Below are 18308 nucleotides of genomic sequence, written 5' to 3'. Positions count from 1 at the left end.
TTAATGTAATTCACGACATTGACAAATTTTTTAAAAATTATCTCAATATATGCAAAACAAACATCTATTATCTTTCAACATTCATGATAAAACTTAGAAAACGAGTAGTAGAAGGGAACTTTGTTAATAAAATCGTAACAGAAAGACCCTAGGTGACCCCATAATAAATGCCCTTTGGTGTTCTCACCTTTTATAATCCTTTACCCTTAAGTGTAGCCAAGCTCTGTGACTTGAGTCTAGCTATTAGAAAATGGCAAATGTAATGGAATTTTGCAGATACAATGGTTAATTTTGAGTTGATCAAAAGGGGATTATTCTATGTAAGCCTGATTTAAGCAGGTGAAACCCTTAAAAGAGGACTGAGCCCTCTCTGCAGTGAAATTCTCCTTGTTGGCCTCATGAGGTAAGCAGCCATATTGGGGAAGCCTACCTGGCCAAGAACAAGGAACGACCTTGCTATAGACTATTTGTTCCCCCCACTCCCAAATTCATGTATTAAATCTTAATGTTCAATGTAATAGTATTTGGAGGTGGGGGCTTTGGGAAGTGATGAAGTCATGAAGGTGGAGCCCTCATGAATGGGATTAGTGCCCTTATAAATAAAGGATGCCTGAGAGAGTTCCCTTGGCCCTGTGCCTTATGAGGAAACAGGAGGAAGACCAGCATCCATGAACCAGGAAGCCGGCCCTCACTGGACACTGAATCTGCCAGTGCCTTGATTTTGGACTTCCTAGCCTCCAGAATTGGGAGAAACAATATAATAAGACAGTTTAGCAAGATAGGTGAATCTAAGCTCAATATACAGAATACTGTTATTTCTATAAGCTAGCAACAAACAGGAAATGAAATTGATTTTTGAAAATAATATCTATAATGGGGTCAAAAGTATTCAATTACTGGGAATAAATCTAAAAAACATCGGCAGGACCTTTATAGGAAATTTTTTAACATTGAGAGTTAATCAACTGAAATACTGTTAGGAAAACTCAGTATTATGTCTTTTCCCTATAAAGTATTTATAGATTCAATGCAATTCTAATCAGAATCTTTGCTTTGTAAAGCTTGACAAGTTGATTATAAAAGACCTATGGAGCCTTTTCCCCCCTCTCTTCTTTCTATTCCCAAATTTTCAGTTCAAAAGCATAGAAACAGGGAGCTGTGGTGGCCCAGAGTGTGGTGTTGGAGCCTGGCTAGAATGGGGAAGGCATAAAAGTGGGAGAGCCACCCTGCAGTGTTGGAACACCCCTGAAAGGTCAACAACAGAGAATGTGGTATCACGGACTGAAGGGAAAGAACAGTCCAGCATGGGGTTTTCAGAGCCTGTGGGGGCAGTAAATCATCTGCAGAAGACGTGGCCTGGCACAGGGTGTCTGAGAAAGGAGATATTTACATGTCTCAAAGTACTTCCCCTAAAATACTAATGAGTTATAAAGTGGAAAGTTAACATTCCAGAGGAGAAACCTGGCAGATATTACCTCCAGGATCAATGCTCACATCACCAACAATGGGACAAACCAAATTGTAGGTCACATGATAGGATGCAATGAGAAGAGTAGAGGACCACTTCAGTCATACTCTTGCTAAAAATGTATGATCTGAATTTTTTTTAAGTTTTTTTTTTTTAATTTGTCAGAGAGAGAGAAAACACAAACAGGGGGAGTGGCAGGCAGAGGGAGAAGCAGGCTCCCCACTGAGCAGGGAGCCCGATGCAGGACTTGATCCCAAGACACCAGGATCATGACCTGAGCTGAAGGCAGTTGCTTAACCAACTGAGCCACCCAGGCGTCCCTGATCTGAATTTTATCATCAGGAAACATAAGAAAAACCCACATTGAAAGACATTTTCCATTACTGGAATTAACTCTTTAATAAAAGATTAAAAGTCATGAAAATTAAGGAAAGACTAAGGAACTATTCTAAACTGAAAGAACTAAGAGACACAACATCTGAATTAAATACATGACTCTGAACAGGACCTTCCGTGCGTATAGGATATTACAGACAAGTGACAAAACTTAAAAATATGATGATTAAATGACAGCATGTACAGGGTGCCTGGGTGGCTCAGTTGGTTAAGCGTCCACCTTCGGCTCAGGTCATGAGTCCGGGGTCCTGGGATCGAGCCCCATGTCGGGCTCTCTGCTTAGTGGGGAGCCTGCTTCTCCCTCTCCCTCTGCCTGCCGCTCTGCCTACTTGTGCTCTGTCAAATAAATAAAATCTTTTTAAAAAATGATAGAATGTATAGTTGACATGGATTGAGTGGGTGCACTTATAGGCAGATGTTTTCAATAAATACATGATAGTACTGTAAATGTATTTTCTCTTATGATTTCAATAACATTTTTTCTCTAGCTTCCTTTATTCTAAGAATATAATATGGAATATATATAACATACAAAACACAGGTTAATTGACTGTTCTGGTACCAGTAAGTTTTCTGGTCAACAGCAGATTATTAGTAAAGTCAAAAGTTGGGGAGTCAAAAGTTATTCACGTATTTCTGACTGCAAAGGGTTAGTGCCCCTAACCCCGATATTATTCAAGGGTTAATTGTATGAGAGCTAATTATCTGATTGTCAGGGTTGTACAGTAGTTATGTGGAATGTACTGATTTGTAGGATATAAATGCTATGGGAATTAGGCATAATTTAACAATTTACCTGCAAATCGTTCTGGGGGGAAAAAGTTCTTTTTACTCCAATTTTTCTTTTCTCTAATTTTAAGACTGTTTTCAAAAAGTAAATCAAAAATAAACAGAAAAGGTGAAAAGCCTTAGGCAAATCTTATTTCACCATGAGGAAAGAGCTACGAATCAGTACTTATAATTAAAATTAAAATTATACATAGGTTTTATGGCACTATAAAAATTGTAATACAAACACTGACAATAGCCTTAGCAGCAATATATCAAAATGATCTCTGTGTAAATCTCTAGGTCCATATGTAGTAATAAAAACTGGAAAACATAAAAAGGCTATCAATTAACACCACTGAAGTACTAATGACAATTTGGTTCGTTGGGTGCTGTTTAAAAAGCTGGTATTTGGGCAGCCTGAAGCATGTAAAACTCAATAGTGCTGGTTTCCACGTATAAAACCTGCTTAAAAGTTAATTAGGTGCCAAGAGACATAGCTTAAAATATTATATAAACTTTCATTACACACATGATCCAAACCTGTTTTCCTTTAATAAAGATTTTCACACATCATACGTTTAGTAGGACACAATTAAGATGTTATACAAACATCCAGTAAATGAATTATTATTGATCTTTCAGAACATGTACTTTTTCTTCAAAGTCTGTAAAAATTCTTTTGACGATTTCACTACTAGATCGTACTTCACATGTGGTTCACAAGTAGATTCTAAAGAGGAGGTCTTACACAATGAGTCTGATTCAAATTCAGCAGCAGCTGAAAAGAAAAAGAATTACATTCTTTATCTAAAATTTTAACTTTGTAGTTAACTACAAGTTAGTAAAAAACAAAGTTGAAGCCTTATGAGTGTTAAGAAGAATGAAAAATATCTGCATAGAACTACAAAATACAAGATGACTTTTAAATATATTTTGCTCATGGTTGCCCACCAAGTTAACTGCTATTGTGGGTAAATATCAGGGCTTCTAGTTTCTCATTACGAGATGAAATTACATGATGATGACAGAGCCCACCCCTGAACAACCATATACTATAAACGGAAAAATCAAACAGGCAGTTTTAGAGTTGAATATACCATGACAGGTATAAAACAAGACACTATAAGAACACACAAAAGGGACATCCTAGTTTTCTATCAATATTGTCTGCTTTTTCGTGGAGGTGATATGTAAACTGATACCTGAAGTACAAGGAAAAAGTGTGCCAGGTGGAGGCAAGACACATATACAAAGAACATATACAAAGAGTGAGGAAGAACACTTGTGGAATTGCAAGTAGTCTACGCTGAAGAGACAGCTATATGGACTATAATTGCTTAACTATTACTAAGACAAGTCTGGTTTTTTTGGTCTTATACCACTAGCAGAAACAAGAATTTGAGAAAGCCCACTTATTCAGGTTGACGGTTCCATAGGAGAGGCAGAAGTGAAGGAAGATTATAGCCAGAAATAATAACAGATACGTAGACGTTTGGAGATTTTTAAAAAAAAGTCTGAACAAACACGATGATTAAATGAGGAATAAGTATGTTCTTCATTATGTTTATGTTTTACATTTTTTATTACATAGATATAAAAAAAATTTATGTAGTACCTATTATCCAAACAAGGGAAAGGGATGCCATTTACTATTCATAGTTTATTTCCAAAATCAATGACCATCTTAATTCATAAATTTGCCAACATACCTTCTTCTAGTTCTCTAGTTATACTCCTTTCCATCTCCTGCTGCATCTGAAATAAGTCAAATATTATTTATAATGTTCAAGTTAAAGAGACATTATTGTAGGAATTATATATAGCTTATGAAATGCGGTCTTTAAATAACACTTTTAGAGACTAAAACTAAGTTAGGGATTGCTTAAATAGAAAGATAATCACATAAATTAAATAAATCCCTACTTATTTTAATCTTAGGTAACTGAGAAGAAACATATGTAATGCTATTTAGATGAATCTGATAAAAAGCACAATTAATATAGGTCTATTGAATATAGATACTTTCTGGAAGAAGAGGAAGATGGCGGAGGAGTGGAGGACCATAGTTTTGTTGGTCCCTGGAATTCAGCTGGATAGCTTTCAAATCATTCTGAAGACCTGTGAACTCAACCTGAGATCTAAAAAAAGAACTGTGGCAATTCTACAAATAGAAAAGCAACCACTTTCTGCAAGGTAGGAGGTGTGGAGAAGCGAATCTGAGGTGGTATATGGGAGATAAACCGTGGGGGCGAGGGAGCCTACATAAGCCGGCTATCAGAAAGTGATAAAGCAGTGGTGCGCAAATCAGAACTTTTAGAAGTCCGCTCCGGCGAGGGGCATCCCTGCTTGAAAGGCACTCAGGTGGAGAAGCAGGGTGGAACCCTAGGTGGAACAGCCTTATCTCAGGATCCCCAGGGTCACAGAAAGAATGGGGGTGCCTGAGTATGGGAGAGTTCCCAGGCATTTGAGCAGTGAAGCCGGCTGCAATCAGAGAGCTGAGGAGGGGGGCGTTCAGCTCAGTGTTGCCATAAACCACAAACCGCAGCCAGTTGGGCGACCCCTCTCAGAGCAGGGGCCATACAAGTGGCAGAACCAGGGCAAGACCTCCCTCCCTCTCCCAGGAGGAGCGGCATGAATGCATGCCACAGGAGACTGCAAAGTTTGGAAACTCCAAAGGGAGTTGGTGTGGCTGAGATAAAAATGTTCAGTCACAGGCTGGGTGTACACAGAAGGCAGACAGAAACCAGGGAGATAAGAGTGATTGACAGCTTCTCCGTGAGGGCACACTGAAGAGCGGAGGGTGCCAGCTTTCAGCTCCAGGGCTGGACGCTGGGAGGCTGACATTTTCATTCTCATCCTATAAAGTGGTGCGGAAAGCCTTCAGGGAACAGAAGCCACATAGAGCAATCCCGAGGCCCTGACTTAGGCTGGCCCCTGGCAAGGGCAGTGCAGTACTGCCGGAGCAAAGACCCCTGGGAATCAGCACAACAGGCCTCTCCTCCAGAAAATCAGCAAGAACATCCGGCTAAGACCAAGTTTACCGATCACACAGAACTGCAAAACTCCAGCACTAGACGAAAATACTATATAGAAGTCATGGCTTTTTCTCATGATTCCTTAATCTCTCAATTGTAATTTTTCTTCCTTTACAACCAATTTCTTATTTTATCAACTCGGTTTTTAAAAATGTTTTTAACGTTCATTTTTATAATTACATTCTATACTTTCATTGTATTTAATTTTATTTTTGCATATATGTAAGTTTTTCTTTCTTTACAATTTTGGGATATAGTTTCTTCTAACAAACAGACCAAAATACACCCAGAATCTAGTGTATTGGTCTGTTCTCATCAGCTGTCCGATTATATTCTCTTTTGACTTTAATTCTTAGTTTACTTATTTTTGTGGCTTCAGGTCTCCTCTGATTTGTTAAGAGTAGATTTCTCTGCGGTCGTTGTTGCTCTTTTAGTATTTTGTTCTCTAATTCATCTATTCTTCTCTGGACAGAATGACTAGATGGAAAAACTCACCTCAAATAAGAGTACAAGAGGCAGTACTGACTGACAGGGACCTCATCAGTATGGATAAAAGTAAGATGCTGGAATTAGAGCTTGGAATAACAATCCTAAAGATACTAGCTGGGCTTGAAAAAGCATAGAAGACACTACAGAATGCCTTTCTGGAGAAATAAAAGAACTAAAATCTTAACAAATCGAAATCAAAAGGCTATTAATAAGCTGCACTAAAAAATGGAGGCTCTCCCTCTGGAAAACAGTATGCAGGTTCCTCAAGAAGTTAAAAGTAGAGCTACCCGATGACCCAGTAATTGTACTACAAGGTATTGACCCCAAAGATGCAAATGTAGTGATCAGAAGGGGCACCTGGACACCAATTTTTATAGCAGGAATATCCACAATAGCCAAACTGTGGAAACAGCCCAAATGCCCATCAACAGATGAATGGATAAAGAAGATGTGGTATATATAAATACAATGGAATATTACTACGCCATCAGAAGGATGAAATCTTACAATTTACATTGACGTGGATGGAAATGGAAGGTATTATGCTGAGAGAAAAGTCAATCGGGGAAAGACAGTTAGCATATGGTTTCATACACATGTGAAATATAAGAAACAGTGCAGAGAATCATAGAGGAAGGAAGAGAAAACTAAAATGGGAAGAAACCAGAGAGGGAAACAAACCATGAGAGACTCTTAACTATAGGAAAGCAACTTGAGGTTTGCTGGAGGGGAGGTGGGTGGGGGAATGGGGTAAGTGGGTGATGGGCATGAAGGAGGGCACGTGATGTGTAGAGCCCTGGCTGTTATATACAACTGATGATTCACTGAACACTACATCTGAAACTAATGATATAACATATGTCAGCTAACTGAAGAGAAATTTTAGGGGTGCCTGGGTGGCTCACTTGGTTAAGCGGCTGTGTTCAGCTCAGGTCATAATCCCAGGGTCTTGGGATCGAACCCATGTTGGGCTCCTTGCTCAGCGGGGAGTCTGCTTCTCCCTCTCTGTGCTCTCTCACTATCTCTCTGTGTCAAATAAATAAATAAAATCCTTAAAATAAAAAGAAATTTTAAAGAATTTATCACATACATATGGGTAAGGTTGAAATAAAACATTATTTACTTATCTTTTCCAGACTTACTAAGCTATACTTAATAAAAATTATGTATTTAAAATAAAAAAAATTTGGAGGCTCTGCTAGGATAAATGAGGCAGAAAGGAGAAGTAGTGATACAGAAGACAAAATAAAATGTGGCACCTGGGTGCCTCAGTCGTTAAGCATCTGCCTTTGGCTCAGGTTATGATCCCAGGGTCCTGGGATCGAGCCGCGCATCAGGCTCTCTGTTCAGCAGAAAGCCTGCTTCTTCCTGACCCATGACCCCTGCTTATGTTCCCTCTCTTGCTGTGTCTACTCTGTCAATAAAATAAATGAAATCTTTAAAAAAAATTTTAAAAAATTAAGAAATAATGGAGAATAAGGAAGCTGAGAAAAAAGAGAGATAAACAACTCCTGGATCATGAGGCGAGAATTCAAGAGATAAGTGATACCGTAAAGCGAAACAATATTAGAATAATTGGGATCCCAGAAGAAGAGGAAGGGGGGTTGGCAGAAGGTATATTTGAGAAATGATAGCGGAGAACCTCCCTAATCTGGGGAAGGAAACAGGCATTCAGATCCAGGAGGCACAGAGAACCCAACCCCCTTCAACATCAATAAAAACAGGTGAACACCTCGACATATAATAGTGAAGCCTGCAAATTTCAGAGACAAAGAGAAAATCCTGAAACCAGCTCGGCACAAGAGGTCCTTAACCAACAAGGGTAGAAACGTTAGACTGGCAGCAGACCTAACCACAGAGACCTGGCAGGCCAGTAAGGACTGGCAGGATATATTCAGCGTGCTAAATGAGAAAAATATGCAGCCAAGAATACTTTATTTCTCCAGCAAGGCTGTCATTCAAAATTGAAGGAGACATAAAAGAGTTTCCAGGACAAAGAGAAACTGAAACATTTCTGATCACTAAACCAGCCCTGCAAGAAATATTAAAGGAGATCCTTTACGAAAAGAGAGAACCCCAAAGTAACACAGACTAGAAAGGAACAGAGACAATATACAGAAACAGGGACGTTACAGGTAATACAAAGGCACTAAATTCATAGCTTTCAATAGTTACCCTGAATGTGAATGGGCCAAATGCCCCAATCAAAAGACGCAGGGTATCAGACTGGATAAAAAAGCAAGACCCATCGATATGCTGTCTGCAAGAGACTCATTTTAGACCCAAGGACACCTCCAGATTCAAAGTGAGGGAGTGGAAAACCACTTATCATGCTAATGGACATCAAAAGAAAGCTGGGGTAGCAATCCTTATACCAGACAAATTGGATTTTAAACCAAAGACTGTAATAAGAGATGAGGAAGGACAGTATCATAATGAAAGGGGTCTATCCAACAAGAAGATCTAACAATTGTAAATATCTGTGCCCCTAACATGGGAGCAGCCGATTACATAAACCAATTAATAACAAAATTAAAGAAACACATTGATGATGATACAATAACAACAGTGAACGACACACTGGACTGTGGGAACAGAAAGCCACAACCACCACCGGTGCAGGTTCGTTCGGCCTCCGAGATCTCTGAGAAAACTTGAGATTGCAGGGTTAAAAATGACCTGAAAGGATCAGAGTGAAATGCCCTTGGGATGTGTGTGGTCTGTTCTAAAGTAGGCAGCAGAAGATGTTTTGTAGATAGGAAGCCACCTGTAAACAGCACACTGTGCACTCCCCTCTTTGTTCCCTTGCCCTGTAAATAGCACACTGTGCATTCCCCTCTTTGTTCCCTTGCCCTGTAAATGGCACGCTGTGCACTACTCCCCTCTTCGTTCCCTTGTCCTGCTTTAAAGATTCTTATCATACACACTGGGCTAATCCTATGTACATGTAAGAATGTGCCTTACTAAGCCCCAGCTGTAAACCATTCTAGATCTATATCGCTGTACAAGGTATGTAAGATTACGGAAAATAAACCTCGTGACCTTGGGCTCATTGCTCGGGGTCCCCTGTGCCTCACTCTACCGTCGTCTCTTTTCCTCAGTTCCTTCGCCGCCCCAGGTCCACGACTGTCCAAGGTCGACACTGGACCAGATGGACTTCACAGATATATTCAGAGCATTCCAACCTAAAGCGACAGAATACACATTCTTCTCAAACGCACGTGGAACTTTCTCCAGAAGAGATCACATACTGGGTCGCAAATCAGGTCTCAACCGGTACCAAAAGTATCGGATCATTCCCTGCATATTTTCACATCACAACGCCTTGAAACTTGAACTCAATCACAAGAGGAAATTTGCAAAGAACTTAAATACATGGACGTTAAAGTTAATGAATGGATCAACCAGGAAACTAAAGAAGAATTAAAAGAATTCATGGAAACAAAGGAAAATGAAAACACAACTGTTCAAAACCTTTGGGATGCAGCAAAGGCAGTCCTGCGGGAGGGGGGAAGTATAGAGCAGTAACAGCCTTTCTCAAGAAACAAGAAAGGTCCTAAATACACAACCTAACCTCTAACTTAAAGGAGCTGGAGAAAGAACAGCAAATAAAGCCTAAACCCAGCAGGAGATGAGAATTAATAACGATCAGAGCAGAAATCAATGAAATAGAAACCAAAAGAACAGTAGAACACAGCCATGAAACTAGGAGCTGGTTCTTTGATCTTTGAATGAATTAATAGGATCGATAAACCCCTGGCCAGATTTGGCAAAAAGAAAGGAGAAAGGATCCAAATCAATAAAATCATGAATGAAAGAGGAGAGATCACAACCAACACCAAGGAAGTACAAACAATTTTAAGAACATATTATGAAAGACTATATGCAAACAAATCAGGCAATCTGGAAGAAATGGATGCATTCCTAGAGACGTACATCCTACCAAAACTGAAACAGGAAGAAACAAAAAAACCTGAACAGACCCACAACCAGCAAGAAAATTGAAGCAGTAATCAAAAATCTCCCAACAAACAAAACTCCAGGGCCGGATGGCTTCCCTGGGGAGTTCTAACAAACACTTAAGGAGGAATTAATGCCTATTCATCTGAACCGGTTTCAAAAAATAGAAATGGAAGGAAAATTTCCAAACTCTTTCTATAGCAGGCATTGGTGGTATAGTGGTGAGCATAGCTGCCTTCGAAACTCTTTCTACGAGGCCAGCATTACCTTGATCCCCAAACCAGACAAAGACCCCACCAAAAAGGAGAATTACAGGCCAGTATCCCTGATGACCACAGATGCAAAAGTTCTCATCAAGATACTCGCCAATAGGAGCCAACAGTACATTAAGAGGATTATTCACCACGACCAAGTGGGACTTATTCCTGGGCTGCAAAGGTGGTTCAACATCCGCAAATCAATGTGATATGCTACATTAATAAAAGGAAGGACAAGAACCATATGATCCGCTCAATAGATGCAGAAAAAGCATCTGACAAAGTACAACATGCTTTCTTGATTAAAACTCTTCATGGTGCAGGGATAGAGGGCACATACCTCAATACCATAAAAGCCATCTATGAAAAGCCCACGGTGAATATCATTCTCAATGGGGAAAAACTGCGAACTTCTCCCCTAAGGTCAGGAACACGGCAGGGATGTCCACTCTCACCACTGTTGTCCAACATGGCACTAGAAGTCCTAGCCTCAGCAATCAGACAATGAAAAGAAATAAAAGGCATCAGATCGGCAAAGACGAAATCAAACTCTCACTCTTCGCAGATGACGTAATACTCTATGTGGAAAACCCAAAATACTCCACCCCAAAATTGCTAGAACTCATACAGGAATTCAGCAAAGTGGCAGGATATAAAATCAATGCACAGAAATCAGTTGCATTTCTATACACTAACAACGAGACAGAAGAAAGAGAAATTAAGGAATCGAACCCATTTACAATTGCACCCAAAACTATAAGATACCCAGGAATACACCTAACCAAAGAGGCAAAGGATGTGTACTCTGAAAACTATAGAACACTCACGAGAGAAACTGAGGAAGACACAAAGAAATGGGAAAACACCCCATGTTCATGGACTGGAAGAACAAATTTGTTAAAATCTCTATGCTACCGCGACCCAGAGCAATCTGTGCATTCAAGGCAATCTCTATCAAAATAGCATCAACTTGTTTCACAGAGCTCAAACAAATAATCCTAAAATTTGAACAGAACCAGAAAAGACCCCGAAGAGCCAAAGGAATGTTGAGAAAGAAAACCAAAGCTGGTGGCATCACAATTCCGGTCCTCAAGCTCTATGACAAAGCTGTCATCATCAAGACAGTATGGTACTGGCACAAAAACAGACACATCGGCCAGTGAAACAGAACAGCGAACCCAGAAATGGACCCTCAACTCCATGGTCACCTAATCTTCAGCAGAGCGGGAAAGAATAGCCAATGGAAAAAAGACAGTCTCTTCACCAAATGGTGTTGGGAAAACTGGACAGCCACACGCAGAAGAATGAAACTGGACCATTTTCTTACACCATACACAAAAATAGACTCAAAATGGATGTAAGACCCAAATGTGACACAGGAACTCATAAAAATCCTAGAGAACACAGGCAGCAACTTCTGTGACCTGGGTCGCAGGAACTTCTTGCTAGACACGTCTCCAAAGGCAAGGGAAACAAAGACTTCATCAAGATAAAAAGCTTTTGCACAGCAAAGGAAGCAGTCGACAAAAGCAAAAGACGACTGACAGAATGGGAGAAGATATTTGCAAATGACCTATCATATAAAGGCCTAGTATGCAAAATCTATATATAAAGAACTTATCAAACTCAACACCCAAAGAACAAATAATCCAGTCAAGAAATGGGTGGAAGGGGCGCCTGGGTGGCTCAGCTGGTTAAATGACTGCCTTCGGCTCCGGTCATGATCCTGGAGTCCCAGGATCCAGCATCAGGCTCCCTGCTCAGCAGGGAGTCAGCTTCTCCCCCTGAGTCTGCTCTCCCTCCTATGAGAGGGGGGAGCCCTCTCATGTGCTATCATTCTCTCTCTCAAATAAATAAAATCTTTAAAAAAATAAAAAAGAAAATGGGTGGAAGACGTGAACAGACATTTCACCAAAGAAGACATTCAAATGGTCAACAGACACATGAAAAAATGCCCAATATCACTCGGCATCAGGGAAATAAATACAAATCAAAACCACAATGAGGTATCACCTCACACCTGTTGGAACAGCTAAAATGCACAAGTCGGGAAACAAATGCGGGTGGGGATGCAGAGAATGGGGAACCCTCCCACACTGTTGCTGAGAATGCAAGCTGGTGTAGCCACTCTGGAAAACAGTATGGAGGTTCCTCCAAAAAGTGAATATAGAGCTACCCAACGACCCAGCAACTGCAAAACTAGGGATTTACCCCAAAGATAGAAATGTAGTGATCCGAAGGGGCAACTATATCCCAATGTTTATAGTAATTTTATGTATTTGAGAATGAGAGATAGAGAGAGTGCACGAGTGGGGGGAGGGGCCGACGGAGAGGGAGCAGCAGACTCCCACTGAGCAGAGAGCCTGAAGCGGGGCTTTATCCCAGAACCCTGGAATCATGACCTGAGCTGAAGACAGACACTTAACTGACTGAACCACCAAGGCACCCCTCAGTACCCTACTTTAGACCCCATTTTGGGCATTCAATGAAAGGATACCTTTTACAAGAAAGGTCTAAGTAAGAACATTCTAGATGGGAATACTTGTAATATACAGTTGATCCTTGACCAACATGTGTTTGAATGGTACAGGTCTACTCTACTTACACATGGACTTTTTTTGATACTGCATCGTAGTGTATTTTCTCTTATGTTTTTCTCAATAACATTTTCTTCGCTAGTTTATTTTATTGTGAGAATACAGTACATAATACATGTAATGTACAAAACATGTGTTAATGGATTATTTAATGTTATGGGTAAGGCTTCCAGAAGAAAGAGAAATCAGGTCGAACTAGGCTATTAGTAGTTTAGTTTTTTAGATCCCATGCATAAGTGAAATCATACGGGTATTTGCCTTTCTCTGAGTTATTTTACTTAGCAAAACAGTGTCTACCAGTGTTGTCACAAATGGCAAGATCCCATTCTTTTTTATAGCTGAGTAATATTTCATTGTATACATATAACATATCTTCTTTATCCATTCGTCTATTGATGTACCCTGAGGTTGCTTCCATACTCTTGTTATTTTAAGTAATGTTTCAAAAAACACAGGGGTGCATACAACTTTTCGAATTAGTGTTTTCAATTTCTTTGGGTAAATCTCAGGAGTGGAATTACTGAATTGTATCGTATTTCTATTTTTAATTTTTTGAGGAACCATAACACTTTTTGACAGTAACATTATATTCAGGATGTAGACAATGAATAATCTGACAACATTACTAGACAGGGTTTGTAAAATTAATGACTCAATACCACTTGATGGGAGAAACTTTTATTGAAGGAATTTTATAATACCATTAATAAATACTATGTAAAATATAAACCACTTTTTCATATGACGTGACTTAAGGAACTACCAACGTAATGTTATTATCTTTTCCCCAAAGCTCGTTTCCTAAATATTTACTTCTGTGACCTTTGTTTATTTCCAGGTGAGAATTGTGCTTAGATAGCAGAAATAGCTTTAAGTCCATTAATAAATAGAACACATTTGCAATTTTATTTATACTTTTCCACTTATCAAAGATACAGGAGGGTAAGAAAAGTATACACAGAAAAACAATGTACAATGTATCAACAAATTTTAATTTGAAGAATTATTAACTAGAAGGATTTTCTCATAACTGTTCGTTCTCAAACTATGCCCACAGAAATCTAAGGTTCCACTGGGGACACAGCAGGATTGAGGGAAAAGGAGGTCTACAGGTATAGTCCCATCTCTGCTTTAGCTGAACAGCTCTACCTGCCTCTGTTTTATATAATACAGTTTAATGCAAAAAAAATTTTTTTCCAAAGGTATAAAAGTCACTAACTTCGTCAAAGTCCCTAATTTTACATAAGAGACAAAAAGGCCCCAGAGAGATTGTAGTTTGCCTGAGGTCAAAAAACCACCTAGTTGCCAGCCGGGAATGTGGTGTAGGTCTTACTGAGCCTAGAGTTTTATCCCAGTTACTTCCTCATATTCAGGAACAACGCATGCATTTTTAACTATAACTCAGAGAATATGAATACATAAAACTTTGTCATGTGGCTCAATAATGTTCAGGCATTAGGCACAAAATAGCTTTCTAACTAAATTATAAATTTTAAAGTCATGAACAAAAATAGAGGAACAAAAGTTATCTTAACTCCTATTAGTAACAGTCAACATACGCAGGATTTACAAGCACAAAATTTTTTAACCAAAGGACAAGGAGCTTGAAGGAGAACATCTTTAGTTGAACCAAAGAACCTGAAACTGAGGAAATTCTTCCTTGAAAGAATTATCCATTTCCTTCAAATAAAACTTGGTTTGTCAAAATCAATCAACAAATGAGTTACCTATGTTGTGGGTTATTTATAACAAAATTTAAAACACAAAACAGATTTCTCTTTACCATCTAGCATGCTCTGACCAACCTCTCATCATTAGTTGGTATGTACAAAAGACATGATTAACTTTAATTATAATTTAAATCAAGTCAGAAATTCTAGGTAAACCTTCATTTCCATGCGAGGACTTTTCTCTACCTTCCTCACGACAGGAAGGGAGATTTGCCTAAAGGGTGAATTTGGGAGAAGGCACTAAGCAATGCCTACGTGGTTCCAAATCTCTTCTTTGAAAAGATGTGCCTGCCACAGTAACATGAATTCAAGTCTGCTCTCATCTTTGTGGGATGGGCATCAAACATTTGTTCCTTCCATTACAACTGTGTGTGGAAGTGCCTAATTTGGGATAAAGTACTGGGAAGCTCGCTGTAGCTACATACCTAAACCATATCCTCCTATTTGTTTGTATGTGTTAGTAACAAAGTTACTAAGCTTATCTCCATCTGCCTGACTCCTGTGTTCTCAACTCAGAAAGAGAAGAGCAATGTCATCTGCCACCTACTCCACCACAGTTCCAACAAGAAAAATGACCAGACAACACTTAGAAATGTTTTCTCCTTCCTTGACTTTATAACTAACATTCATTGTTCAAAGCAACATACTTGAAAGAGGGAAAAAGCGGAAAAGAACAATTTCAGAAACAAACATACAAAGTCAGACAAAATGAGGAGACAGAGGAGTATGTTCCAAATGAAAGAACAATACAACACTTCAGAAAAATAACTAAATGAAACCGAGATAAGTAATCTACCTGATAAAGAGTTCAAAGTAATGGACATAAAGATGCTCAGCAAACTTGGGAGAAGAATGGATGGATTCAGTGAGAACTTCAACAAAGAGAAAATATAAAGAAGAACCCATCAGAGTTAAAGAATACAATAACTGAAATGAAAAATACACCAGAGGGAATTGACAGCAGATTAAAAGCTGCAGAACAGATTCGTGATCTGCAAGACAGGGTAGTAGAAATCCTCCAAGCCAAAAGTAAAAAAAAGAATTTTAAAAATGAGGACAGGCTAAGGGACCTCCTAGGATCGAGCCCCACATCAGGCGCCCTGATCAGGGAGCCTGCTTCTTCTCCCTTTCCCTCGGGCCTTCCCCTCCCACTTGTGTTCTCTCTCGCTTGCTCTGCTCTCTCTCTCTTATAAATAAATTAAAAAAAAAAAAGGAGGGGTGCCTGGGTGGCTCAGTCGTTAAGTGTCCGCCTTTGGCTCAGGTCATGATCCCAGGGTCCTGGGATCGAGCCCCACATCGGGCTCCCTGCTCAGGAGGAAACCTGCTTCTCTCTCTCCCACTTACCCTGCTTGTGCTCTCTCTCTGGCTGTCTCTGTCAAATAAATAAATAAAATCTTAAAAAAGAAAAAAAAGGAAAGGCCATAACTAGAAGTAAAAAAATTATGAAAGAAAGTTTTATTGGTAAAAGCAAACATACAGTAAAGATAATAGATCAATCACATTTATAAGGCCAGTACAAAGGTTAAGACAAAAGTAGTAATATCAATTATATCTACAGTAATTAGTTAAGGGATACACAAAATAAAAAGATGTAAACTAAGCCATCAAATAAATAAAACAACGTGGGGTGTAAAAATGTAGTGTTTTTAAAATGTGTTTGAACTTAAGTAACCATCAACTTAAAATAAACTGCTATATACATAGGATGTTACATATGAACTTCATGGTGATCACAAACCAAAAATATATAGGCATCCAAGCATAACACTAAAGAAAGTCCTCAAATTAGAAGAGAAGAGAGCAAGACAATAACGATGCCAAATGAAAGAACAAGACTGAGGCCTCATTTACCCTGAGCCTATGCTACTTTTGTCTACGTTAATAAGACCATGAATATACCATCAAAACCATAACCCTATGTGCATTCATTGAAATGGATATTTTAATAACAATGATACACAATGGAAACTAGCTGCTATTTAAAGACTCCCTATCATTCCCGTATTAGTCATCAATCATTCAAGTGATGGCAAGGTAGATATACGTGAACTTTTTTTAAAAAATTCAAATTGTGGGGCGTCTGGGTGGCTCAGTCAGTTAAGTGTCTGATCTTGATTTTGGCTCAGGTCACGATCTCAGGGTTGTGAGACTGAGCTCTACATGGGGCTCGGCACTAAGCATGGAGCCTGCTTACCCTCTGCTCCTCACTCCCTGCCTGTACTCCCTCTCTGAAAAAAAAAAAAAAATCAAATATTTGCTTGATTTAGCTATTTAGAAAATACTCTACAACTGCTCAACAAGACATTTTGTAAAATGTGAAACAGAAGTGTTATAAGTAAAAAAAAAATGCTATAAGTAAGAAAGCAATTAAGAATGTACTCTCATGTAAGAAAATAGGTCATGAGATTGGGCCCTACGTAGGGTTCACGCTCAGTGGGGAGTCTGCTTGAAAGTCTCATGCTCTCTCTCCCTCTTATGCACTCTCTCTCTCTAAAATAATAAAATCTGGGGCACCTGGGTGGCTCAGTCGGTTAAGCCACTGCCTTCAGCTCAAGTCATGATCCTGGAGTCCCAGGATCCAGTCCCGCATCGGACTCCTTGTTCGGCAGGGAGTCTGCTTCTCCCTCTGACCCTCCTCCCTCTCATGCTCTCTTGCTCTCAAATAAATAAATAAAATCTTTAAAATGATAAAACCTTTAGGGGCGCCTGGGTGGCTCAGTTGTTAAGCATCTGCCTTTGGCTCAGGTAATGACACCAGGGTCCTGGGATTGAGCCCTGCATCAGGCTCCCTGCTTGGAGGGAAGCCTGCCTCTCCCTCTCCCACTGCCCCTGTTTGTGTTCCCTCTCTCGCCATGTCTCTCTCTGTCAAATAAATAAATAAAATCTTCAAAAAATAAAATTAAATAAATAAATCTTTAAAAAATAATAAAATATGTTAGTTTAGTTATATTTATTAAATAAAGTTAATAATAGGTATCTCTTGAAAGCAAGAGCTCCAGGAACTAAAAAAATATCATAAAATTTGTTTCATTTCTTTATTAGCACATATAATTATGACTTTTACTTAGTGTGTGTTAGTCAGTTAAACAACTCAGAATTTCACCAAATTAACAAACTATAGAAATGATCCCTGAAAGTAGTCTTAGAATTTCACCAAATTAAAAACAAAAATTCTATCAGAAATCTGAAACCCAAGAAAAAAAGATAACATAACTAACCTTGGTCAAGAAAGTCTCAATGCCATTATTTGTAGGCCGTGAGCGTGGGGTAAGAATCACTAGGTTTTCTCTTGGAGCAACATTTCTATTGAGCAGTGAACTATTATTAATATTTCTAACAGAAGGCAAGTCTAGGACAGGCCTCATAGTAATAGTATTAATCAAAGACTGTTTTTGCTGTTTCTCCACCAGAAGTTTGGTACTGGTCTCTGCCAGCTTCTCATTAGTCCTGTTAAGATTACAAAACACAGTTCTTAATATTTCATTTCTCCCCACATCATTCCTAAATGACTTGCATTTTTTGAAAGTTTCCATAATAGTAAACAGAATGTGCCATTAAACGGTGTTTTAACACTGAAAATGTGACAGAGCAGACCTACAATATAT

At 39.1% G+C, this 18308-nt stretch overlaps 1 protein-coding gene across 1 annotated transcript in view; it reads right to left on the bottom strand.

Annotated features, from left to right (window-relative positions):
* Positions 1-3163: 3163 nt before the first annotated feature.
* Positions 3164-18308, bottom strand: part of LOC113921530 (ankyrin repeat domain-containing protein 26-like) — a gene marked incomplete at its 5' end in the record, with an annotated part of 108756 nt that continues 93611 nt past the window's right edge. Inside the window, 3 exon segments of the mRNA XM_035729337.1 lie at positions 3164-3413; positions 4345-4390; positions 17922-18150. Of these exon segments, the coding sequence (XP_035585230.1) occupies positions 3274-3413; positions 4345-4390; positions 17922-18150 (415 nt within the window).

Source organism: Zalophus californianus, chromosome 9 (assembly GCF_009762305.2).
Source record: "Zalophus californianus isolate mZalCal1 chromosome 9, mZalCal1.pri.v2, whole genome shotgun sequence".
NCBI classification, from domain to species: Eukaryota; Metazoa; Chordata; class Mammalia; order Carnivora; family Otariidae; genus Zalophus; species Zalophus californianus.
The sequence above is the reverse complement of the archived record's forward strand: the minus strand, read 5'-3'. Positions and strand labels throughout refer to the sequence as shown.